Genomic DNA, 27,279 nt, shown 5'->3' on the forward strand with positions numbered 1-27,279 from the left:
GAAGTTGTTCTGAAGGATAAAAGAGATAATTATATATTGCAAATAATAATGCTGACATTTATGGATCACTTATTAGATGTCAAGTACTGTGGTTTGGGCTTTGTGTGGATTATCTTAACTGCTATACCATGTTGTACCCAGGACTTAGCATATGGTCAACATTCAGTGAATGTTAGCAGTTATAAAGATAATGATCATACCAACAAAGTGTGAAGATCCAGTCTTCATTGCCCTTGGCAACATGTTTGTGCACTCATGCTCCCTTTCCCAAAGCTGGTCCAAACCATCCATTACTCCCCTGTCCCCTTTAGGTCCCCCTCCTTCTGGCCACACATCTCGAAGCCCACTGCTCTGAGGGAAAGATGGCCAGATTCTGAGTCTTTGGGAGACCTGAGTGGATCCTTCACTGTGGCCTGGCCTGTGATTACTCTTGACAGGGAACAAGCTGCATTTAGCCTCACTAGTTTTCCCCATCTTCAGAATGTGATCACCGTATCACTACCCATTTACTGTTAGTACTTTAGGACAGTGGGGAGAAAGATAGTTTGTAAACACCAAGGATGGTGTTTCTGGCCCACTCCCCACTTGAGAAGTTGATGTGGGAAGTAAGTGAGGTGAGGAGTGTGCACTTAGCTCTGGCTAAGACTCAGGATAACAATTTTCAGAAGCCAGTCTGCTAAGCCCAGTGCCTGACACAGCCCCTGCCACATCCTTGGTCCTCAAGAAACAATTTGTTGGTGCTGGAGATAATTCATGATTTTTAGTTCAAGGGCTAGTTCTCTATGTCTGCTACCAAAAGCAACTCAGGGACCAGCTGCCACCCATCTCTTCTTCCAGCTATCCCAGATTTGGAAACGGGAACTAAATGCTGCATGCCATTTGTTTTCCCTTGAAAATTAAAAAACTATAACTGCTGCTAGGTTATGCCCCATAAGGTTTCATTTCCTAGTCCCTGTCCCACCGCACCCTCCCCAAGATGCTTTTCCCTGTGAATGAATTGTCCTCCAGAATCTGCAAGGCCACGCTGAAGTTTGGGGATCACATTTTCTAAGGGTGAGTAGTAGTAGGTTGTTGTCTTACCTAAATCAGTTGAGCAGCTTGTTCACTCGTGGACTTGATGGGACTTTATCTCCTCACTCTTCCTACCCTTGTTGCTGCCTCCTAAATGCCCTTTCTTGCTCCTGATATGCCCATCTGTTGGAGACCGCTTTGTGAACTCGAAGCTGACCTAATGCCAGGGCTAAGCCACATAAAGAGATTTGCAGGTGTGAAGCATTTTAAAGGAAGATCCATAACAAAAGAGATGAGCTTGAGCTCTCTGAAAGTTCCTTCCGAGGTGAAGTAGACTCCCAGCAAAAGCACAATGGAATCCCTCAGAGTAGCTTCAATATTATTTTGTTAGTTTGAAGTCTTCTGAGAGAGGCTCTGGGGACAATGACCTAGAGAAGCATTTAAATTTTTGGCAAGGATAACTGATCAGAACCAAAAACCTTTGTCTTATTATTTCAGCTACATAAAATGTTGATTTGGCTCTAAAATTCCCAGCAATGGGAATTCCAACATATGAGACTGTGGCCAATCTGGCTGTGATACGGACATGGTCTTTGAGAGAAACCAAGAAGATCTGATGCAATAAACTCCTTTGGTATTGAGGAAGGCTAACTCTCAGTGGCAGAAAGCAATTGCTTATGAAGAGGAGTGAGGAGTGGCACAGTAGCCAGTTCAAGAGACTAGACAGTCTTGTATTTTGGCTTCAGTATACGGTAATACAGTAATGATCTTACCATTTGAATTGGGCTTGTGAAGGCCAACGTAAAGCTCACTTTCCTTCACTGAGCACACACTGGCTTGGTTGGCTGAGAAATGGGACACATTGGCTACAGGAGGGGAAAACAAACAGTCAGGGATTTCAAAATAGCCGTGGATAATCCACAATTGGTCGAGCCGGTTTGTACTTCAAAACAGCCTCTTGGAATCACAGGGTGCTGGAGGAAGGCCATTGTATTGGACGTCATCTTGTTCCGTTGAGGAAAGCAAGGCCCATGGAGATGAAGGAACCGATCTAAGAGCATGAAAATGATGGAGAATCATATAATGTGAGTTCTTGGGAAATGCATTCTTGTTGGATACCCACCCTCTGCAATTCGATGGGTCATCTGCATGACTGAAGCTCCCAGTACCTTTAGAGAGAGGCTGGTATTACAGTAAGTGCACTGAGCACTGATCTGAGGACGTGAGATGATTCCTTCCTCTTTCTGTGTCACTTCATCTCAATAAGCCTCTCAGCTTCATTTTTAAAATAGGAATTATTCCATGTTAAAAGACTGTTACAATAATTGTGAGAATAAAGTAAAGTAATGAATGTTAGAGCAGCTTTTAAAAACAATAAATGCCACCAAATGTCAAGTCATATTTTTCCATTAGCATTTGGGCCTCTATAGTGACACTTGCCAAATTCTGTCTAGAAAGATAATTATTTGCTTATTCCTCTGTGAAGGATGGCATCCTCATCCTGAACTATGTTGCAAGTTACCTCCAGACCCTGTCCTAGTACCTTTTCCATAGTGGCTGCTTGATCAGATCTTCTTGAACTGGATACCTTATAATAAACTTCTGTTTTCTTGGTCAAACTTCCTTTTTTTTCCACCACTGTGGTACTAATTGAGAAAATTCCAATTAGAACTTTAACATTTTTTTCAACCAGAGAGAGAGAGAGGCACAAGGTGTGTTTACCAGAGACTTGACATTTTAATGGTACATTTTTAACTAGTTCACTTTTGTATGAAATGTGAGGAACATAGAGATTCAGACATAAGAAATGTCACAAATTGGAAAGTAAGAGTTGAAGAACCAAGTTTTATGAAATCACTTTAATGTCACTGAGAGTAAAATAAGAGAAAAATAGAACAGATTTATAAGTTTAAGTCCACGTCGGAGTGCTTTGGTCTCTTCTAGGATTTCCTGGAGCCCTGTAGACTGTTACTCACCATCCACATATGCATATATAAAAATATACCATCTATAAATAGCCACCTGCCTTTCAGTGAAATTAAAGATGGGAGAGTTAGAAGAGAATTCCCCAGTATAATTACAGGGCTCAAACCTACAGCTGTTATACTCCTATAGTTCTACCCAGAGAGTTTCTAATATCACTATTTTCTATCAAACACATTTCTTAAAAAAATCTGCTTTTTCTTTAATGGCAAGATGTTGTCAACAGGACATTTATTTGCTTCTCCCCAAGATTTCTCACAAACCTACTTCAAAAGATCGGGTGTTGCATAAAGTTATTGTATAGACTAATTTTGTTTTATAAACTGAAGAAAATTTTCACAAGTGTTTCTGCTCCTTATCTAGGGATTAACACCAAACTCCTGCCAATGTTTTTCCTAAACCCCACACGTGCCCTCTCACAAACACTCTCCCTCACCTATTTTCTGCTTAGGTGCACCTCCTTAAAGATCCCTGAGCTTCTAAAATTCTTAGGTAAAGAGTCTACTACATACAGACGCACCACGATGTGAGAGGAATTAAGCTGAACACTTTTATCTTTGCTTACAAAAAAGCAGGTAGTGATTTATTCATACACAGTCTTTGTTCCCTCACTACAGACCAGTGCTCTTTGGTCTTTGAGAGCCCTGAAGGATGAGGCAGCGCTGACAAGAGGGAGGGGACACGTTTACGGGAGCAGTCACATAGCTCTCCCCACAGAAGGGGCTAAGTGCCTTTAGCAGTTAATTTGCGAGCAGAAAACCCCATTGGGAGCCTTCCACCTACTCTAAAAGCAAACATTCTTAACAGGCAGTATTAGTGTGGTGTTAAAAGAGGCATGCTTTAACCTAAAAGGTGTCATTTTATGAGCAAAAACTGAATAAACCTTAAGAGACTTGAAGTCGCTATTTTTTTCCTTTCTCGACGCCAGAATCTTCACAGGTTAAGATGACCTCACACTCATTGTGATGTTCAAAACCCAGGAGGATCTTAAAGCTGCTTTGCACAGAGTACAGCCACAAGCCTTCCTCCTCCTGGTGAGGACTGTCTGTCACTGGTTTTCATTCTGTATGTTTGTAAAACACACCAGCCATGTGTGTGAGCCTGTTAATTAAAACAAAAACAGAACTGTTTCTGTTGAGCTTTAGAAGTACAGAAACTCAGAGCCAGAGCAGGGAGGGAGAAACAGCAAAGTCCAGTCTGCTGCTGTGATGGCTGCTGGAGAATGAGGGAACTCTGTTATGAAAAGCCAGCAAACAGACACCTGAATTAAAGAGAGACAGACGAAGGAAAGGGGGGGGGGTGTGGGGAAAGCAAGCCAGTGAGGCTTGGAACTGGAAGTATTTAGAATGCCTTTATCATTTCCCTGAGGGACTGTTTAATATCAAAGTGGCTGGATAGCGAAGGCTTCTCGGTCTAATCTGATTCCAAAGTTAGCCTCTCTGACAAGAGGAAAGAATAGCTTCAGTGGCTTCTGAGGCCATCCTGGGGTCAGGCGTGGAGTCTATTCCTGCCGGAGCTGCTGAGTCACAGCCACCTCAGGAATCACTTGACCTCTGGCTCAGTTGACCTAGAAGGTAGAGGGAAGCCTGCAGCTGGGAAGGCTCCACGTGCAAGGCCCCTGCTACGATCTCCCTCTGGAATCAAGTACAGACTTTCCCAGACACCTGAACCCAAAGGATTTAAGTATTAACAATTTAGATAAGGGGCATTAGAACACAAAAACACCAATCAGTGATAAAAAAAATTCACAGAATGCTCCCCCAGGAAAACATCTCCAGAAAAGCAGACCCAAAATATCTAGTCCTCTTTTAAATATGGACTTCATGCCTGAAGAGTAGTAAAAACATGGATCAGATAGCACCTCTCTAAAAGAGATGCTTATTTTGTACCTTCAGTGAATTATCCAAAGCAGGATGTGAAAAAGCTTAAGGGTATGTGTGGTGGGGTGGTGTGGAGAGGCAGGAAGCAGCGACAACAGAAAAAAAAAAATTAAAGGACAGTTAAGACATTCATTACACTCTGTATTTTAAAAGGCACGAAAAAAAAGACCTCTCTCTCTATATATATCAAACATCTTCCTCTACGAGGGACATATCCAATGGTGTCCCTCCACACTATCTTTCTATAATACAAAATTCTGTTCTTTGGCTTATATAGGAACCATAAACTAAATAAACGTCCACTTTGTATTTTTTAAAAAATTTATTTGTGATCTGTACATGTGATAAAGTGGGGCTTCCTTGTAGACTTTTAAAGGCAAAAACAAAACAAAAATCCAAAGTAAAAATGTATAAATACAATATATATTTTCTTACAAAAATGGGAGATTTACAAAATATACATACTGCACTTGTCTCTATTTTACAAATTTCACATGCAAGAGATACAACACAAAAGATGCCAAAAACTGTGTAGTGGGAGTTTTAAAAATCTGACAAATGAGACATTTTGAAGGTTTAAGAAACACATCGTCAATGTTAACTTTAATATAAAAAGCAGCTCCACTCAACCGAACATTATGTATATAAAGTAACTTGTACTCCTGACAGTACACTCTATGATTTTAAAAACTATTTAAAACAGCATTTAAAAGCTGTTTTGAGAAATAGGATAGTGTTGCCAGATTGGGTGGTGTCAAACGTGGAGTAAAGGTTAGCTCCCATGATGCTGTTTAGCTTTAGACCATTATGCAAAAGAATTGGAGTTCCATTATAGAAAAAAAAGTACATGATCTAAGATTAATAAATTTCAGTCATCCAGCACATTTCAAAGAACTCCAGAATTACTTTGAAGTTTACCTTGTTTTTAATGACTTTCCTTAAAAATGGGGTCCATGGTTTAAACTGTCCTCTTCACTAACATTTCTGCAGGTCACCTCCCCACCTCCCTGCCCCAGCCACACAAAGACAGGGTCAGCATACACATGATATTTTATAAACGGTTTTATAGAACAAAGAAAACAAGACAAAATGGTTCTTTACTTTAAAAAAATTTTTTAACTTTCCTTTATTATGAGGCTAAAGGCATTATGCTTCTTTTATGTTGAAGAATTCAAATTGGAGGAAAAAAATAGAAAGAAAACCTAAATGCAGGTTTATGGGAAGAAAAAAAAAGAGAGAGATTTCCCTGAACCTTTTAACAGAGCCTGTTGGATCATGTGTTCCGAATTAAATTTACTTAAAGCAAACATAACAAAACCCCTTGCATTTCCTTTAGCCAAGTCAGAACGTCTGATGGAAAGGGTATGGACGCACGCTGCCCTTCACTTTTCCTTAAAAAGGAATGTTTATCTCAACCAAATTAACATCCAAAGGGAAACCTCAGATTTGCGCAGCTTTGCCTATAAAAGTTGCTGTCTTCACAGTTATGCCTTTCCACAGGGAGACACTTGTTTCCTCTTTTGTCTCTTACAACAAAGACAAGGGGAAAAATGCATTCCTGTTTTGAAAAGCAACAAGTCATCACAAATAAAACATCCTTTTTCCCCCCTCCTGCATTCCCCCAGAAAATAAAAAAGTAGTAGAATTACTTACTACTCGCCTCCTTTCCCTTATTGCAAAATGTTATCTTCATTTCTTTTGCATCCTGCATTAGGATTCTAGGAGGCAGGCCTCCCAAGACTTCAAAATGCTTAGGGGGAGAAAAACAGGCAGGAGGGGGAGGGGAGGAGAGACTGTAATGTCTGACCCTGGAAATTAACCCATCTGGGCTCCAGTTTGGCCCCAGTGAAAAGAGATTATGGTTTGACCACCGCTTGACAAGAACACTGCAGGGAGCCCTCCCGTTTCCCAACAAAGCCGCCCGCTGCAGACAGAGCTGTACCTTTCACCCGGGCCTCACAGGAGTGAGGACAGGCCACTTGTCTTGCAGCAGGGGAATCGCTCACAGTCCCAGTTCAGCCCCAGAGCCGGGAAGAACTCACAGCAACCTTCTGATCTCAGTCTTCTCGATTGGCCCAAGTCAGCCGGTACCATACAGGATTAACATCATTGTTATCATCATCATCATCATCATCATCATCATCATCATCATCATCATCATCATCATCATCATCATCATCATCATCATCATCATCCTGCAAGTCTTTGCCAGAAGTCTTTTCATCCAAACGGTCTCTCCACTCAGGCTTCCTTTCCAAACCCATTCCATGTCCAGAGTCTACATACATCTTCTCACTTCCAGGTCACTTCTCATTGAAGGGGAAGGAGGTTACAGAAGCAAGCCCCCCACCCATCAGTTCTTTCCCTACCTCTCCTTAACCCCTTGGAGGGGGTGGGAGAAAGAAGGGTGGGGGAGGGGCAGGGACTCATACTGCAGTCTCCCCCTTGCTGCTGTGGCTGAGTCTGTGGTAGAAGCGGCGCCACGACTGCAGGGTTTTGCCGGACCAGATCCAGAAGCCAGTGGTGATGCCTACGATCATGGTCATCAGGTACTTGATCATGAAGACGGTGAAGTCGGGGCTCATGGGCGGGAAGTGGCCGGGCGGGCAGGGCACCGCGTAGCTCTTGCACGTCTGCAGGAGCCAGGTGCGCTCCCAGTGTTCGCGGAAGGCCTGCTCGTAAAAGTAACAGGCCAGGACGATGGTGGCCGGCACGGTGTAGAGCACGCTGAAGACGCCGATGCGCACCATGAGCTTCTCCAGCTTCTCGGTCTTGGTGCCGTCGTGCTTCATGATGGTGCGGATGCGGAAGAGCGACACGAAGCCGGCCAGCAGGAAGGACGTGCCGATGAAGAGGTAGACGAACAGGGGTGCCAGCACAAAGCCTCGCAGCGCGTCCACGCTGGACAGGCCCACGTAGCACACCCCGCTGAGCAGGTCCCCGTCCACCTGGCCCATGGCCAGGATGGTGATAGTCTTGACGGCGGGCACTGCCCACGCGGCCAGGTGGAAGTACTGCGAGTTGGCTTCGATGGCCTCGTGGCCCCACTTCATACCGGCCGCCAGGAACCAAGTGAGCGACAAAATGACCCACCAGATGGAACTGGCCATGCCGAAGAAGTAGAGCACCATGAAAAGGATGGTGCAGCCCTCCTTCTTGGTGCCCTGCGCCACCGTGCGGTAGCCGTCGTCTGAGAAGCGCTCCACGCACACGGCGCGGTCCTCCAGCAGGAAGCCGGCCACGTGCGCCACGGCCACCATGAAGTAGCAGCCCGAAAGGAAGATGATGGGCCGCTCCGGGTAGCTGAAGCGCCGCATGTCCACTAGGTAGGTGAGCACGGTGAAGAGCGTCGAGGCGCAGCACAGCACCGACCACACTCCCACCCAGAGGCGGGCGAAGCGCCTCTCCTCCTCCTTAAAGTACATGAGGCCGTTGGCACGGCCCGGCTCGCAAGGGGCGCCGCAGTCGCGCTCGCCCAGAAAGCGGTAGCCCAGGTAGGGGGGCACCTTGAGCTGGCGGGGGCACGAGAAGGGGAAAGCGGAGCGGCCCCTACCGTCAGCGGCACCCGGGGACAGGGCGGTGAAGGGCAGGTCGGGCATGTAGGGCGCGGTGGGGTAAGCGGTGGGGCCGCCGCCAGGGCCCCCGGAGCCGTCGGACGTGTTCTGGCCCACGCAGATCTCCCCCGCGCCGTGCACGGGGAAGTTCTCGCAACGCAGCCGCTCCGGCCATTGGAAGCCGAACTTGTTCATGAGAGCCTCGCAGCCCTGGCGGGCACGCTCGCACAGAGATCGGCACGGCGGGATGGCCTTATCCAGCACGGTGCACACGGGTGCGTACATGGAGCAGAGGAAGAAGCGCAGCTCGGGAGAACACTGCACCTTCACCAGCGGGTAGAACTGGTGCACCTCGAGGCCTGCGTCCTCTTGGTTTGTGTGACCCAGCAGATTGGGCAGTATGGTCTGGTTGTAGGCGATGTCCGTGCACAGCGGGATGGAGATGGGCTGGCAGAAGCCGTGGTCTGGCACTGAGATGCCCTTTTCGCCGTGGTACGGCTGCGCCCTGGCGCCCGCGGGCAGTGCGCCCAGCAGCGCAAGCACCAGAGTGCACAGGCCCAAAGGCGAGCGCGACGCTGCCGCGCGGGGACCCCGCATTGCCGGCCGCGGGAGCAGCGGCGCTCTCAGCCCGAAGAACGCGACGAGGCAGCCGGGAGAGGCTGGGATCCGGGGAGGCGCCGCCGCGCCGGGCGCATGAGAGTACTCCCGGCGCCGGGGCCGGGCCGTGGGCGGGCGCGGAGCCGAGGGCGCTGCAGCTGGGGTGCTCGCGCCGCGGGGGCGCCGCCGCCGCCGCCGCCGCCGCCGCCGCCCAGCACTCGCGCAGCCTCCGGGGGCTCAAACTCGTCTGCCTGGGCTGGGGGCGCCGATGGGGTTGGGGGCGGCGATTTCTTCTCCCGCAGCGACGTAACGGTGCGTTTTTTCTGCGTCGAGCAGTAACAAGCGTCTCCGGTTACCCTTCAAAGTTTGCTCAAGTCTCTCGACTCAGCGCACAGTAACGCGCGCGCCCCCCACACCAGGTCTGGCACCCCGGCAGGCGAGAGCCCGGCGCCGCCGCTTGCTAGCCGAAGCCGCCGACTATGCGGTGCGGCTCCGCCTCCCCGCCTTGAGGCTCCGCTCGCCGCCGCCGCCTCCTCCTTCGCCTCCTTCTCCACTCCCAGCTCCTTCTTCAGCCCCAAAAGCTTGGCCCCAAGTTTCAGCCAAACGGCTGATTTTCTCTCTGGGTCCGATCGGCGTCTTGGAGCCAAGAGCTCAGCGAGTTCTTTTCGGGAATCCTGTCACACTGTGTCGGAAGCTGCGAGGCCCCGTGCCCGCGGCCTGGCCTGGCCTCTCCAACCCCGCACAGCCTTGGCCGGTGAGTCCCGGTGCCCGCCACCGCCGCCGCCACTCGCCGGGAGGGAGCGCAGAGTAACGCCTTGGAGCGGCGCGACTCGCCAGAAGAAGCGTCTGGCTCTCTGGGTTCCGGGCCGCCCCGCCCCCTCCCCTCCCCCCATTCACAAACCACTCCGGGGGCGGGCCCTCGAGCTCCAGGGCGGCCCAATGGCAGCCTTTGTTTTCTGTGTGGCGGCCTCCGGATTGGGTGGAAGTCGGAAGGGGCGGGCGAGGGAACCCGAGAGGCGCTGTCTGCAGCGCTCTGGGCGGATTCCTGAGGGGAGGGGCAGGGGGCTGGGAGGGAAAAGTTAAGAAAAACTTTTACCCTGAATTCAATGCGAGGGGACCGGGGGTGGGGTGGGGGTATTGGGGGGAGGTAAGCACACCAGAAAGGGAATTTGCTTGAAAGATTTGTTCCTCTTCCGGGTACACTAAAATACACATTCCTGAACAGAAGGGCGCACTGGTTAAGGCATTTGCGGGGAGAAGCTGAGAATAGAGCGGAGCCTCAGCAGAGAAAGACGTGACCTGCAGTCACGTTAGCCCTACCCGGGCTGAAAATGCTGAGCTTGGCGGGGGACTTTTAGGTAGCAGGATCCTTAATGTGGGGTTCGGTATGAGGCAAGGCGGTGCGCCTCGCGTATGGCTTTTCTCTCCCCAGAGCCTAACAGACCACGTGAGGCCACCATCCCCTCTCACCTCCTCTCCTGGTTGTAAAAAGGAGGAGGGGCTGCGTGCGAGGAGAAATCGGAGTCGGGCGGAGGGGACCGACTTAAGGCGGGAGGAAGTGCAGACCCCTCCCAAGGGAGAGGGCCCGGGAGCGCCGGGCGCGGGGCACCCCCGCCTCAGGCCACCCTGCCCACGGGCACGGCCCAGAGTCTAGGGATCTGGTATAGGAAGTTATAAGAAAACTAAGACAGTGTTGTGGGAAATGGTTATAAAAAACTTGCGACCAAGTGCCCGGGAACTCTGTATGGTTTAAAGCGCGTATTTGATTGCTCTGTTTTTCTCAGTTCTGCGGCGTGTGGTCGTTCGGGATCCCACCTTCGTCGCAGAAGCAATGATCTGAGTCTTGGAATCTGCGTAGAAAAGTTTTATTGCTTGTTAGAAACCAAGGACATTTGCTAATTAAAGAGTTTTCGAAACGTAAAGAGAGGTTATCCTTGTTCTCGGGTAGCGTTTTCTGATTGGCAAGCGTTCTTTTGTTCCCGATCAAATCTTCGCTCGGCTATAAGCACTGGGCGCTCACGCGCGCTCTCTGGTAACACCAGCCGTGATCAGAAGTTACCGGGTGGGGACGGAGGAAGGTGTCTCCCCTCTCTCTGGACAGCGAGGAATATCAAGAATTCTCATACAGGAAAGTGACATGTTGAGAAAGGAAAAATGTGCTTCTCTCTCTCTCTTAATCTCTCTCTTTCTAACACACACACACACACACACACACACACACACACACACACACACACACACACACACACTCCAACGCCTTAAGAAATGTTACTCCTAGCCGAGCCCTTCCTTCTGCCAGTCTTAGTTCCCGTCGCAACAGCCCTGAGGCATTTCTGATCAGGATGCCTGTTTGCAGAAGTTGCTGGTGAGTCTCTTCTCCAGCAAGAAAAACTGATCCTGAAATCGAAGACAATTAATTGGGTTCCCTTCCACGGGAGACTTTGGCTTCCTCTGTTTCTCTTTTATTTATTTTCTATTACTGGTTTACTGGAAATCTGTCCTTCCACTTCACAGTTCTTTGTCCTCTCCACCCCTGTTAATGGGTCTGGAGAGCCAAATCATTTAGCCAAGGTAGGGTGTCAGACTGCTCATGTTCTCCATTCGGCCCTCAAAAGGAATCCTCATCTTTTTCCTCCAGAGCATCAATTTCCCCTTCACACCTGGGACCGTATCTTTTTTTCTGTGGGGTATCTGCATCAAGGCAATATGAAGGATTAATGATATTTTCTGTAAAAATGTTTCATTTCCTACTTGTATTTTTTAAGGGCTCTTCTTTTTCTTTCTAAATTATTATTCCTATTACCTAACATTAGAGAGTATTGATATTGAATGCATTGAAAGATGTTGTGTAAGGTCAATGCTGCTTTGCTTTGTCATTTAAAGTGTGTGTGGTGGGGGATTGGAAATTCCTTTTTCTCTCTGTGAGCTTCAGGATATACTCCTTTTCTAAATCAAATTTTCATGCTTATTCATCAGGCCACTGATCTAAGTCATCTTTGTTTATGGAGGGAGAAATTGCAAACACTGTCATCAAATAAAATGAAAATGGACAGGATGAAATACTGTCTTAAATACAACTAAAATCAATTTTGTTATGAGCCTTCCCTCCTCATATTATAGTATAGCCCCAAACAGTTCCCTGGTGAGGTAATAGGGATGGTTATTTGGAAAGAGAAAAGAAAGAGAGAGAGCCCTTAAAAGGACAAGGGACGGATGAAATATTTTACAAACAATCTACGTGTAAGATGCAGAAAACCCATCCTCGTTTATCTAGATGAAATGTATCACAGATGGGAGTCCTCTTGCTCTGACCGAGGCAGACAAGTACAAAAAAACAGAGAAGCAAAGGCCATGTTTTTTGAAGAGTGTTTTGTTTTGTTTTTAGGATGATTTTTAAAAAACCACTCCAAAATTATTCTGACAAATAAGAATTTGCTGTTTCTGAGAGGGGTGCAGTAGCTTCCTGTGCCTTACATGATATAGAATGTTGATCTCAAGGAGCTAAGTCATAAAAGGAAGTAGATCAGAAAAGTCAGTTCATAGTGTAGGGGGCTAAAGAGTCTGTTTTAGGCTCTATGATAAATATAGTAACACTGGTTCACATTCTGTTCAGAATCAATTTAATTGTCTTTTCCAAGTAACACCTTCCACACCCAATTCCCAAAGCCACTAACTGGTATCTTCTTTGGAGAGTTTAGGGTGGAAAATTTTGTAACTGTCTGCTGCAAGACTTCCAATTGTCCCTGCCCTTTAAAACAACAAAGGCGTTTATTTCTTCACATCATAGTCATATGGTTCCTTAGAAAAGTGATGCTATTCATTGGCTCCAGTTATTTAAATGTTACTTATTTTGGCCAAATCCCAGGTTTATCTGGTTGAATTACATTCTGATGTCAGGCCAGATTTGAAAATGGCCACCTTCATGTTGCCATAATCCTGTGGTTGTAGTGAAACTCCAGCTGCAAGAATTACTCATGCAAGACAGGAAAGGGCAGCTTTTAGCATATACTTCCCTTTCTGGCCCCTCTTTACCAGACAATCTATGACTTTATAACACCGAGGACTTGGAATTTCCAGTTGCCAGGTTGCCATTGACTTCTTTTCATTTTAGTTTGAGATGTTGGATCATTCAAAAAAATGGGAACATTCTTATTCCTAAAGCGGACTTTCAAGTTTTATGAAAGTTAGAGATGTCTGGATTGAATTAGAGGAGGGCTATGGTGAAATCCTGTTATGTAGGCTAGGCCCTGCCGTGTAGAGGTGGTTTATAAGGTAGATTCAGTGACTGAATCTGTTTGAACATTTTCCTTGTTTGAGAGTTGTATTAGTTACTATAGTTGTATAACAAACTACCCTGAAACATAGCAGCTTAAGATAACAAATATTTAATATCTCATGGTTTCTGTGGGTCAGGAATCTGGGTGTGCTTTTCTGGGTCCTCTAGCTTGGGTCTCTCATGAGACTGCAATCAGGGTGTTGATCAGGGCTGCAGTTACCTCAAGGATCAACTGGAAGAGGATCCATTTCCAAGCTCATTATGTGGCTGTTGTAGGCTTCAGGTTCTTGCTAACTATTGGCCAGAGACATCAGTTCCTTGCTAAGTGCACTTCTCACAAGGCCACTTATAACATGGCACCTTGCTCCCCTCTAGGGAGAAAGTGCTCAGAGAGAAATAGCGAGAGAGCACACAAAAGATGGCAATCAGGATGGAAGTCATGGTCTTTCATAATCCAATCTTAGAAGTAATATGCTGTCACTTTTGCCTTACTCTATTGGTTAGAAGCAAGTCATTAGGTCTACCTACAATCAAGGGGCAGCAGGGATTATGCTGGGTTGTGAAAATCCATTGAAGAGTGAGAATCACTGCCCTTGGTCTGTCCAGAGAAAGGGTCACATAAACAACACATGTTGATTGGTTATAATGCCACTTGTCTCTGCTGGAGTCAGAACAGAACCCTAACTCTGACCAACTGTTTCTTCAAACACATGTCATTGGATTAGAGGGAGAAAGAATGTGGGAAAGTTAATTAATACAAGACCATCAGCAACCCTAGGTAAAAACCTCCAAGTGCAGAAGGTAGCCATTCTGGGGAGTCAAATTTGTACTCAAAGGACCAAGCATATGGACTGAGTCTATAGAAAGACTGATTATTTGGGCTATGAGGGAAAAGCACCACTGGTAATCACTAGGTCATATGTTTGGCTAAAGACTGGGGACTCCATTACTATGAAGAAGGGAAGAACAGATATTGAGGGACAACTAGTAGCCTCCACACCATGCTAAGGACTTTATATGCTTTAGAGCATGCATTTCTCTTTCTCATCACAACTCAGAAGAAAGCGATCTCTTGGGTCTTTATAGATAATTCCTATCTTGCAACACTTTTGCAATCACTTGATTGAAACAACTCAATGTCAACTGCAGTCCTAGAAAATATCTTCTCAAATGCTTCATCCAGGCCATTGAGCAAGATGAAGGTGGCTGCAAGCCTGAGCCTCGTTAGTCAACCCTGAACAGATGCCTCTTGGGCTGGTGCTGATCCTCGGAGGTCAGCTTTCTGCAGCTTCCCAGGCCCCAGGAGAAAGTTAGAAGACACTTGTGTTTTCACCCTTTTGCAGGCCTTGGTACTATGGTCAGTGAGGTTCTCTCTAGTTGCTGGAGTAGACAGGCAGGCAGGTGGCTTCATTAATGGGGATGGTGGGATTCTAAGGGAAGGTGCTAGGAAACAGCTGTTGTGACCTGGTTTTCTTGTCTACTTTCAAAAGAGATGTTCCTGTCTCTATGCCAGTCTGGACAATAATGATGTGTAGGAAGGGTGGCAGAGGTGGTTAGTACAGACTGGCTTGTTCTACTTTTCACCACTGATTTCCTGTCCTGCCTCAGGCAAGTCACTTAACCTCTCCGGCTCTCCAGGATGTTGTGAGAGTTAATGAGATAATATTTACAAAATGCTTTGTGATCTATGGGCAAAAATATCATGACTGCAGTATACTGGTTTAGTTACATGGATGCAAATCATGGAAATAAAATAAAAGACCAAGTTATGTGCATATTTTATGGCCCTGGCTCTGCTGAGGTTGTGATTTTTTTTTACAGTGGCATTCTGGTAAATGTTTAATGACCAGCTCTCCAGGAAAAAAGCCCTGATCTATACATTTGCCAATTTCCATGGTGTAAATGCTACTACCTTGGTTGATTTCAAGTCTCACGATGTCACTGCACTTGGACTTTGAAAAAGATGCACATAATCAGGTCTCACAAGCCCCCAAGTGCTGATTCTAGCACACTACTGAGTTTACAGGACTTACTCTTTTCAGATTATTTTCAGTATCAAACATAGGGTTTTTTTTTTTTAAATTTTTTTTGGAGGAAGTAGTTAGGTTTCTTCCTTTCTTTCTGTCTTCCTTCCTTCCTTCCTTCCTTCCTTCCTTCCTTCCTTCCTTTCTTTCTTTCTTTCTTTCTTTCTTTCTTTCTTTCTTTCTTTCTTTCTTTCTTTCTTTCTTTCTTTCTTTCTTTCTTTCTTTCTTTCTTTCTTTCTTTCTTTCTTTCTTTCTTTCTCTCTCTCTCTCTCTCTCTGGCAGTACTGGTAATTGAACCCAGGACCTTGTGCGTGCTAGGTACACACTCTACCACTGAGCTATACCCTCCCCCCAAAATAGTTATATTTTTAATAGAATGACTACCATTTATAAGGTACCAGGTGCTTTAGGTACACTAACTCTAATTTTATAGCAATGTTTCAAGGTTCCAGATTTAAGCTCCTTTTTATAGTAGCACAGGCTGGACTAAAACCTGATTTATAACATTTTTTTACCTCACACTGTACCACTACTTGATGTCTTCATGGTAGGTATCACTAATTTTGGTCCTTTTATAGGTCTGATCAAAAGCCGTTCCAAAATTTAGAGAAGCCCCAGAAATTTCTAGGCTTGGGCTATCAAGCTCAGATTGGTGATGACCCTCTGAATATTATACCTAATAGGTTTCAAAGCCACTTGTTGATAACCACCAATTTTTTCATATTTTCCAAGGAACAATTTAATTCCCATTGCTGAAATTTGCAGTGAGTTTCTAGATTAGGAGATGTGGGTGCTCTGCTCCAGCCCACGAGGGCAGATGGGAAATCTGGCAGTGTATCAGGCCCTCGCCATCTTGGCAGGCCAGGACAGCTAGCAGAGAGCTAGGAGAAGCTGCAGGAGTAAGACTCACAGTAGTAATGAAAGCCCTCAGAACCTTCTAGAAGAGTGAAGATGGGAGTTAGAGCAGTGGATCTTAAACCCTGGCTTGTCATCAGAATCACCTAAGGAGTTAAATTTTTTTTTTTCCCCAGAAGTTTAGGCCCCACCTCAGACACGTTGAGTCAGAATCTCTGTCGTTGGACTTGGGGATTTAATTTTTAAAACCTCAGTGAATTAGGTTTGAGAATCGCTGACCCAGACTCATATTCTGAAGCAGCGTATTGTGTCCCTGATGCCTCATAGAAGGTCTTTGGTCTTGCATGAAGTCCCTACTACTTGACTGTGTTTTGACCTGAAGGATGGAATAATAAGAACCAAAAAGGAGGTTGAGTTATGTGAGGGGTGTGTGTGTGAGTGTGTTATGTGTGTGTGAGAGACTAAGAGAGAGAAAAAGGGAGGGGGGAGAGAGGTGGTTGGATAAATGTCTGGTTGTATGATTTGTGCTGGGGTCTGAGACTTTCTTTATGAGTCTCAATGAGTTCACAGTGGCTGTTCTAAAATGTAACGCTACTACTCTCACAGTGCATTCACAGCATTTCCGCAGACTGATGTTGCCATCCTTGCACCTTGTCCCACATGAACCCTCACCCCAGATGACTGAGCCAGGAGTAGGCAAGCATCTGACTCAGCCATGGGGTTGTCTGGCATGAGATCTCTGTCCAACAGGTGTGCCCACTGGGTATACAGTGACCACTCAATCAGAGCCTTTCATTTGGGAAATCTGAGTGTAAAATATACTGGCAGGAAGCTGAGAAACATTCCATGAGAAAGGAACAAGCAGAAACCAGGGAGCAGTAGAAGCTTGGGAGAAGCAAGAGCCATGAGGTAGGGAGGTGAGTAGGGAGAGCACTTACTTAGATGGTGGAAACAGGAGCCTGGATGGGAGGACAGGGTAGTGGAGGCCTTCCCTGGTGGAACGCCATGGAGGAAGGGAGGAAGGAGGAGAGGATGGATGGAAGGAAAGAAGAAAGGGAAGAAGAAAGCCCAGAAGGAAAGGTAGGCAGGCAGGCAGGCAGGAAGGAAGGAAGGAAGGAGAGAAGAAACATCTGTTTTTAAAGGAGAAGATAAGAAGACCAAGGCACAAGAGCTGTTTCCTAGCTCCTTCTTTGGAATCCCACCATCCCCATTAATGAAGCCACCTGCCTACCTGTCTACTCCAGCAACTAGAGAGAACCTCACTAACCGTAGTGCTGGGGCCTGCAAAAGGGTGAAAACACAAGTGTCTTCTGACTTTCTCCTGGGGCCTGGGAAGCTGCAGAAGGCTAACCTCCAAAGATTAACACCAGCCCAAGAGGCATCTGTTCAGGGTTGACTAACGAGGCTCAGGCTTGCAGCCACCTTCATCTTGCTCAATGGCCTGGATGAAGCATTTGAGAAGATATTTTCTAGGACTGCAGTTGACATTGAGTTGTTTCAATCAAGTGATTGCAAAAGTGTTGCAAGATAGGAATTATCTATAAAGACCCAAGAGATCGCTTTCTTCTGAGTTGTGATGAGAAAGAGAAATGCATGCTCTAAAGCATATAAAGTCCTTAGCATGGTGTGGAGGCTACTAGTTGTCCCTCAATATCTGTTCTTCCCTTCTTCATAGTAATGGAGCCCCCAATCTTTAGCCAGATGTGTGATCACTTGGAATAAAGACTTCATATTAAAGCTTCCCTGTTTCTATTCACCAAGTTACAGCCAGTGGAACATCAGCTGTATTGCTGTGTGCAAAATAAAGGGGGTAGATGTGCTCTCCTCACCTCCTGATGGCTGAAACTCCGGGGTCTATTGTATATCATGAGGTGACCTTGGAAAGGAAAAAAAAAGATAGGAGCCTGGGTCTGTAACACTGAGGTGCACCACACCAGCCAGGGATGGACTCCCTCTGGATTTCTCCAATATGAGATCAAAATAAACTATGTCTTGTTTAAGCCAACATTATTTTAGGGTTTCTTATGCCTCTCAGTCAAGCCTAATCCTAGTTTATCTCATGGGGCCTGGCACATAGTAGGTACTCATCAAATGTCAGTTTCCTTCACAGTCTTTCTTTGAAGGTTCTATAGCTCTTTTGATATTACTTCTATTCTCTCTTCTATTTTAGTGCCTACCTTATGCCACCTATTCATCTCAAAGGTCCTTGAGACCAGGAACTGTGTCTTATTTTCTCCTTTGCCTTTCACAAGGCTCCATTTGTTGAGGGGGAGGGTTTAGCTTAAGTGGTAGAGCACATGCTCAGCATGCGTGAAGTCCTGGGTTCAATCCCCAGTACCTGCATTAAAAAAATTAATTAAATAGACCTAATTAGCCCCTCCCAAAACAAACAAAACAAAAACTTAAAAATAAATAAATACTTTTTAAAAAGTTTCCATTTGTTGAATCAGATTGTGTGATTCATCAGTCAGATGAAGTTCAGTGAAAATTTAAAACTATAAAGTGCAGAAATACAGGATGGTGAAAGACTAGCAAGGGACACAAGATCTGGGAGTCATGATAGACCACAAGCTAAATGTGTCAACAGTGAACTGTTTTAAATTGAACATACTTTGGGATGCATGAACCAACTTAAGTGGCATGAAGGAACCAGCAGGAAGAGTAACCCAAATGTGGTAAAAATGTGATCGTCAAAGGGGAGGTTGGGGTGTGGTAGTGTTAGAGAAATTTAATAATAAAAAAATCTACTTAAAAAAAATGAGTTCCTGGATCCTACCCTGGGGAATCGGCTTGAAAATCCCCCATGGGCATCGAATGTGTAGCCAAGGTCCAAAATAGCTGATGAGAAGGCAAGGTGAGAATATTTGGCTGTTCCCCTTGGAAAAATTAGGAATCATTTAACAGTCTTCCCAAGTATAGAGAAGTTTGTTTTAGGATAGATATGGCGCATTTCTCTCTCCAGAGGATCAAACAGAAGAAAGGCTTCAGTTACAGCCAAGGAAATGAGAAGAATTCTCGGGGTCCTGATCCAGCCGCCAACCCTTTGGCCTCAGGCAAATTGGTTAACCTCTGTGGGCCAGTTTCTTCACCCAGGAAGGCCAGGAACCTGGGCTTTGTGATCTGGCCTGGCTCTGAGAGCCTCGGGCTTATTTGGGGGTTCCTCCCCTGGACCAGGACTTCCCGCCATAGGGGCTTTTTTGTGTGTCATGTGGAGGTTACCCACAAAGCCAAGCTGGTCTCTCCCCAGCTCCTGATAACTGGCACAGCTGAGCCCCTTCACTCACCGACTATGCCCGTGTGCCAAGAAGGCGGGCACATGGTCCCCTGAGAGCGCCCCTGAGGGCCACTTGCCCATCGTATTTCTTCTGGTTCAGCATTTCCACTTAGTCCTCACTCTCTCTCCTGCCTCCTTCCTATTATTGTAAAACAGTGCTTTACGCTCTAGAGCCAGGCTCTTCAATTAAGGTGCAGACAAAGTGGTTTGACTCCACTTGATTAAAAACTCTGACTAGGACAGAACACAAACCTCAAAACATTTGCCTTTCAAAGCCACAAGAAGGGGGGAGAGAGAAACTGTTACGGGATCTCGAATTTGCCAGATGTCAGTTTAAAGGGGCCTAAAGAATTCCTAAGCCTTTGTTTACCAAATCCTCTTTCTCCCCGGTAAGAACCTCACTGAAGCTGGGGCCTGTGGCTACCTTTTGCAGGAGAGGCCACCGAAAGGCCAAAGCTAGATGGTGAAGGGCTGGGGGTTGGAGGGAAAACATTTGAATTTTGTTTTTTCCTCTTAATTATCCAGGGCTGCCCTTTGAGAAATCTGTTCTCTTTGCGTTGGGAAATAAACTCTTAATCTCCACCAATGAGGGCAATCAACCCATTTACTAAATAAACAAAGATCATTGCAGACTGGCTGCCCCTCTTTGTGATTTAATTTGAGAATGGCCTCACCTGAGGGAGGAGCCAGGCATGGCTGGGCCCGAGCAACTTGGCGGGGTCTCTAAAGGGAGGTGGCAGGTTGAAGAGGTGGTTAAGAGAAGGTGGAGGGAGCTGGGTTGAGGCTAAAAGGGGCTTTGAGGGTTCCTTTTCATTTGTAAATCAGAGCCCCTCCGTGGCTCAGGTCTTACTTTCTGAATTTATTTGGGGCTTTCCGTTGTATGGTGTTAATTTTGGCTTTGAAAGTGTGAAGCTGGTAAAAGCAACTTTTATTAGAATGCTGGCTATCAGAAGTCTCTGGGATGGGAACAGAGAAGTCCTTTATTTCCTAGCTCACTCTCTCATTAATTTGTAGAGGAATCTCTCCTTGCTTTTAATTCCCCTCCTCAGTCACCAAGTTACTTTGTTTTTAAGCAGTCACAGAAGTTTATTCAAATCCTGGGTAGTTACACTGCGATGCGGTGCTCAATAAATGACTGAATGAATGAGTAAGTCAGGTATGTTGAAAAGGATAAAATAAAACCACATGGCCTTTATTTATTTAAAAATATATATTTTTACAGATTACAGTGTGCTAGGCACTGCTGGGAATATAATGTATCCTTGCCATCATGGAATTAATAATCTGTTTTTAAAATTGAAGTATAGTTGAGTTGATTTACAATGTTGTGTTAGTTTCTGGGGTACAGCATAGTGATTCAGTTATACATATGTTTTTTCATATTCTTTTTCATTTTAGGTTATTACAAGATATTGAATGTATTTCCTTGTGTTATACAGTAGGACCTTGCTGTTTTTTCTATTTTATATATAGTAGTTAGTAACTGCAAATCTCAAACTCCTAATTTGTCCAGCCCTCTTTCCCCTTTGTTAATAGTAAGTTTGTTTCCTATGTCTGTGAGTCTGTTTCTGTTTCATAAATAAATTAATTTGTGTCATATTTTAGATTCCACATATAAGTGATATCATATGATATGTGTCTTTGTCTGACTAACTTAACTTAGTATGATAATCTCTAGGTCCATCCACGTTGCTGCCAATGGCATTATTTCATTCTTTTTAATGGCTGAGTAGTATTCCATTGTAGATATATGCCACATTTTTATCCAGTCATCTGTCAGTGGACATTTATGTTGCTTCCACGTCTTAGCTATTGTAAATAATGCTGCTATGAACACTGGGGTGCATGTATCTTTTCGAATGATGGTGTTCTCCAGATACATGCCCAGGAGTGGGATTGCTGGATCATATGGTAACTCTACTTTCAGTTTTTTAAGGAATCATGGAATTAATAATCTTGACAACCAAACGAATCTGACTTTTTTGTGATGACCTTGAGTTCATCTCAAAATTATAAGGAGAATTTGGCACTGAGCTAGAAGCCAGTCTATCCTGTGATTAAAAAGGAGGGGTTGAGTTGGAGAGTGGTTTGGGGATTTATTTTTTAGAGAGGATATCAGAGTTCAGTAATTCTTCTCTTTCATTTCACAGATGAGAAAACTGAAGCCTAAGGTGGTGGACTGAGTTGCCCAAGGGTTCAGAGAAAGAATTGAAACTAGGATTCACATTTTTGGGTTTCTGGCCCTGTTCTTTAATCCAAAAGCTTTGCATTTAATGGCATCACTTTCTTTACCTATCTATTTATTTATCTTGCCCACCCTGGAAATGACTTGTGAAAAATCAGAGGTGACTGGCTAAGCAAGGACCTCAGAGTGGCTTGTGCTTGGGAGATGCACACAAGGCTGGTGAGTGCGGTTGCTCTGCTCACAGGCCATAGTCTGAGTTGAGCCCCCACAGCTGTGCTTTGTCAGGAAGGAGCCGGAAGGGGGGTTGCAGAAACCACTGTGAGGACCAGCCGGACCCCAGAGGTGGGGAGGGACTTGGTGCAGTTCCTGCTGGCTGTTTGAACTGAGGAAAGGAAGGGCTGTTGGCCTGTTCCTGTGACCTCCAGCAGACTTGTGAAGAGCTGCTACCAAAACGGAGGAGTTTTGAAAACAGTCCAGGAGGTGGGAGAGGAAACATTTAGAGAAGAGATAAACAAAAGAGGCGACAGACTTCTCACTCTAGCAAAAGGAGCTTTGGTTTACCTGTGAAACTTCACTCCTCCTCTTCCCCTAGCCTGAAATTTATAATGCTAGTCCACCACTCCCAGAGATGACCCATTATTTTAAAGCCTTAGTTCTGAGGACCATATTGGTCCTGCTGTGTCTTAGCACCCAGCGTTGATGATACCCTGATTTAAATTCCAGTTGAACAGTTGAGAGAAACCCAGCTGACGCATTCCAATCTCTGGTATTAGTCATATCATTACTATTTTTATTAACAGCTAATGCTTATTGAGGGCTTACCATGACTGGGCATGGTGCTAAACCCTTAACCAGCACTATCTCCTTGAATCTTTATCCACACAGCAGCCCTTTGAGGTGGCCACTATTTATTGGACCCATTTTATAAGTAGGGAAATCAAGGTAAAGAGAGGTCCAGAATCACACAGACAGTGGGTAAAGAACAAGAATTTGAACCCCGTTCTCACTTTGAAGAAAAAAACTTCTGGGAAGGAGAGAAGTAAAGGGAGAAGTTGAGTCTGTTCCTAAGAGTGTGAGCCACCTAAGCACCTAAGTTGCCTGGCCTGGAGAAAGCCCCGAGAGCAAACAGACAGGGGAGCTGGTGTGTTCTGTGGAAGCCTCCTTGGGGACAAGTTTCTATCTACCTTCTTTGTAGCCAGCTGTCTTAAGAGGACATCACAAGACCAGGACATTCATGGGGTGCTGGATCACTGTAAGGTGTGTAGGATGCTGGACCTCTCCTAGGAGACATAGCACATTTCTCACTCTGCTCAAGGGAGTGATAAAAGTAGTTTTTTCCATTAACTATTTTAGGAGCTTTCATTTCTGTTGTTGTGGAGACTCCTCTCCCCTTTCTTTGGAGATGCTGTTTGAGAGTAATAGTTAAAGTAAAGGTTTTTGTGGATTTGAATCCTTGTTCAGCAGCTTGTTAGTTATGTGGCTTTGGAAGAGCTGCTTAACTTCTCTGGGCCTCAGCTTCTTCATCTGTATAATTATGCTGATAGTAGTACCTGCCTCAGAGGATTATGAACATCAAATGAGACAATGCAATGAACTTAGTGTCTGGCATGTTGTTCATGCTCAATAAAGGGTAATTATTATTGTTCTGTAACAGTTTAAAGAGACAGTGTGGTCTAGGCAGATGGGGGCTAAAGTTTCTGGTTTCTCAGAAGGTCACCAGCATCCTCTATGCTGTTGAGAATGAAAATACTATAGAAACAGCAGGGCCAGGGCAAAGTCATGTTTCCAGATGAATCTTTGCAATGAATTAGTAAGCTGAAGAGATGGATATTCTCTCCCCTAAATTCATCTGTTTGTATTTATTTATTTACTTACTTACCTATTTATATATATATCTTTATTTAAATGTAGTCAGTTTACAGTGTTTTGTCAATTTCTGGTGTACAGCATAATGCTTCAGTCATACGGGAACATACATATATATATATTTGATTTCATATTCTTTGTCACCATAACTTACTACAATATATTGAATATAGTTCCCTGTACTATACACTATGTACATACTATATACTATGAACTTATTGTTTATCTATTATACATATATTAGTTAGTATCTACAAATCTCGAACTCCCAATTTATCCCTTCCCACCCCCTTCCCCCTGGTAACCACAAGTTTGTTTTCTATGTCTGTGAGTCTCTTTCTGTTTTGTGAATAAGTTCATTTGTCTTTTTTTTTTTTTTTTTTTTTTAGATTCCACATATAAGTGATATCATATGGTATTTTTCTTTCTATTTCTGGCTTACTCCACTTAGAATGACAATCTCCAGGTCCGTCCATGTTGCTGCAAATGGCATTATTTTATTCTTTTTTATGGCTGAGTAGTATTCCATTGTATAAACATACCACAACTTCTTTATCCAGTCATCTGTCAGTGGACATTTAGGTTGTTTCCATGTCTGGGAAATAGTGCTGCTATGAACACTGGGGTGCATGTGTCTTTTTGAATTAAGGTTCCCTCTGGATGTATACCCAGAAGTGGGATTGCTGGATCATATGGTAAGTCTATTTTCAGTCTTTTGAGGAATATCCCTACTGTTTTCCATAACAGAGATGGATATTTGAAAGTTGCTGCAGACTACAGTAGAAGCTACCAAAGAGAAAGCTTTCTTTTCCAAATCTGCATGCCTACCACTCATAGAAAAAAGATATTTTGGGCATCCTATGTTTATTTCAACCCATGTCCTTTTTAGGCAGAGCACTTTCAGAGCCAAGAACTGCGCTAAGTACAAATGAAAGAAAAAAGAAGTTATTTTTCATTCCTAGGCAAAAGGCACATTTATCAGCATGATCACAATCTTTAGAGAAGCTAAACTTTTAATGGAAAACAGGGAGAAAATGTAAGTGGTACTTTTTTTTAAACCATGCTTTATATTATTGTCCTGCTCATTTCTTTTACGATACAAACCAATTCAAAATGCCCTACAGAGCATTTAAAATTTACCAAGCCTGTGCAAATGGAAGGGTTAGAAATAGTTATTTGCTATACGGCAAGCCCCAGGCAGGCAGCATCTGCATCTCAGCCATGTTTGTATATCCCAAGAGACTTTGTATAAGGTGGGTGCTTAATACATATTGGTTGAATAAATGAGTTGTTGTTTTCTTTCTTTCGCAGTTCAGTTTGTTGGTTTAAAAGAATCTTCCTCATCACAATTTCCGAAAGCTTAAACACTAAGATTTGTGTTTATGTATGTATGTAAAATAACAATTAATTACAAAATGCTGTTTTATGTTGTAGCTAGTGAAAAATAGTGGCCTCTCCTTTATGACTTCTATAAACCAGTAAGAGCTTTGAGCACCCACAGGCTTAGAACACTATCTTACTGTTTAAAGATTTTTTTCAATAAATATTAAAAAAAAGAAAGAAAGAGAGAGAGAAAGAAACCCTCACAATTGCCCAGAAAGCCTAATGTGTTTTTACCTGTGTTTTTTAGGGAGGTTAAGTAACTTGCCCAAGATCATAGAGCGAGTAAGTTTTGGGGTGGGATGTGAACCAAGGCAGTCTGGCTTAAGAACTAGAGGTGCTGCTTGATGACACTGACCAACATGAGGGAGGGGTGTGCGTTGCTGGCCATCAAGCAGCTCTGGCTGGAGAGAGCTCACCTCTGCCTGAACTCCAGGGAGAGAGGGGTCTCTTTAAAGGGTTCCCATTCCGTTTTTCTGACAGCTTTAATTGTTAGAAAGTCCTTCATTATATTGAACTGAAATCTGCATCTCCAAGGCTTCCATTGATCTTCACAGTTCAAATTTAATCCCTCTTCCACACAACTGCCCCTCGGATACATGCGTGCCACCCTTCCCCCACACCTCCTCCTCCTCTGGACTGTTTGTGGGAACAGTGGAAATAGGCCCTCCCAAGACTGAAGGCCCCTAAAGCAGCCGAGGCTGAGGGGAGGCTGGACAGGGCTTATGCAGGAGGCAGAATATTAAATCAGGTATTGTAAATAGCTCTTAGGCAATGTTTAGAAAGGTGGGCAGGAATTCCCTAGGAACCAGCCGAGGATCACTCACCATCCCTGAATTATACGCTTCCCGGTAACACAGACATTGCCGTAAGATGTAATTGGTCCTGAAAGTGGTGAGCACAGTGGAATAGCAATGACTTGAGCTCTCTGATTTGTAGCTGAGTCTTTATTCCGGCCTAGATGGGGTTCAGTGGGAAAGGGAACCAGACACACAAAATTAGTGAGGATGAGACCAAAAAAGACATCATAGTGGGGAGGGGCCTGAATGGGGATGCAAAGTAGGTTCTGCAGCAGGAATAATTTGTGTCACCCTGATGGGATTGAAATGGCAGCAAACCTTTGCTAAGTGGAAGGGATGTATGAATAATACCCTGGCAAGAGAGCCAGAAATGCCGATTAAAAAAAAAATTCTGTCTTCTCCCTGAATTACATTGTAGACATAAAAATGCATGTATATGCTATGGGGTGGGTAGAATACATGGTATAAAGCAGCTGAGGCCAGCTCCCCTAGGGAAGCTCAGTCCAGAGGAATGAAGGAGAAGCACCTTATCGTAGCTGTTTTAGGGGTGTCCAACCCACACCCTGACCCAGCCTTTCACTAGACTTATGGCACCTGATGAATGGATGGCTTTTCCTTGTTTAATCACACAGCTGAATATCTCTAAATGGTCAGCAAAGATGTGATAGCCCCAGAGTTCAGTGGAACCCCAGTCTTGATCAGAACTGAGATCCTTTGAAGAGGCAGCAGAGATAACCAACTAAAAAAGACACCTTCATTGTGTGTAAATTCATGTGTTCAATTCGTCTGTTCACAACCATGTGTGCCGGGCATTGTGCTCAGCTCCACACACACAATGGTAAACAAGACCAGCACAGTCTGTGCACCATGCCGTGCAGGCGTGCCGGGCGCCCATCATGTGCAGAGCTCTGTGTTAGCCTGGGTTGCTTTGCAGGCTCTGAGGGTTCTGCCCTCTTCCATCCTCTTCTGACAGCTTTTAGGAAGGAGATGTGGAGGGTGAAAAAACTGTGCTGTTGGAATAATGACGTTTCTGGGGGCAGGAAGGCTGGACGTCAGGACTGCGAGGCTGGCTGTCTTCTCAGAGCTGTGAGGTCTGCAGCTGCGGAGGGCTTCTTGGAGGAGGAATACTCACAGGACTCCCCAGCCCCTGCCCTTGTCAGCTTTTACCTCTGTCTTATGCTTGAAGGCAAATTCCCCTTTGTCTAAATTTGGATATTGTTCTCTCTAATGGAGAGGAGTAAAAGCCTAGCAGTGCCAGCTTCCCTTGGAAACTCAAGCCAAGCCTTTGAGCAGATAGGCATTCCTCATCCTCAGTCTCTCGGCGTCTCCCGGCAATTAACATAACATGACACGAGGCCCATCAAGATAAGGATCCCAATGGCCACAATGGCTTCCCTTTCTTCCCTTGGCCCTTCTTTATTGCTCTGCACGTTATGCTCGCTTCCAGCAGGGAAGAGTTTATAAGCGTGGGGTGAGGCGAGCCCGTTCTGCAGGCAGCTCCCCACAAGGCTTGTGTGAGGGCTCCAGGGACAGAGATGCATTTCCCTTTAATAAGCTTCTCACACTACATTAAAGATAAAAGGGGAAGGGAAAT

At 45.0% G+C, this 27,279-nt stretch overlaps 1 protein-coding gene and 1 long non-coding RNA gene across 2 annotated transcripts in view; one reads left to right on the forward strand and one right to left on the reverse strand.

Annotated features, from left to right (window-relative positions):
- LOC135321151 (uncharacterized) overlaps positions 1-27,279 on the forward strand; it is a 133,768-nt gene that overhangs the window by 79,027 nt on the left and 27,462 nt on the right. The gene's annotated exons all lie outside the window — the stretch shown is intronic.
- FZD7 (frizzled class receptor 7) lies at positions 5,282-9,185 on the reverse strand. The gene has a single exon (XM_010991731.3). The coding sequence runs from the start codon at positions 9,023-9,025 to the stop codon at positions 7,301-7,303; it is 1,725 nt and encodes a 574-aa protein (XP_010990033.2). The 5' UTR covers positions 9,026-9,185; the 3' UTR covers positions 5,282-7,300.

The sequence above is a fragment of the Camelus dromedarius genome, chromosome 4, assembly GCF_036321535.1.
Source record: "Camelus dromedarius isolate mCamDro1 chromosome 4, mCamDro1.pat, whole genome shotgun sequence".
NCBI lineage: Eukaryota > Metazoa > Chordata > Mammalia > Artiodactyla > Camelidae > Camelus > Camelus dromedarius.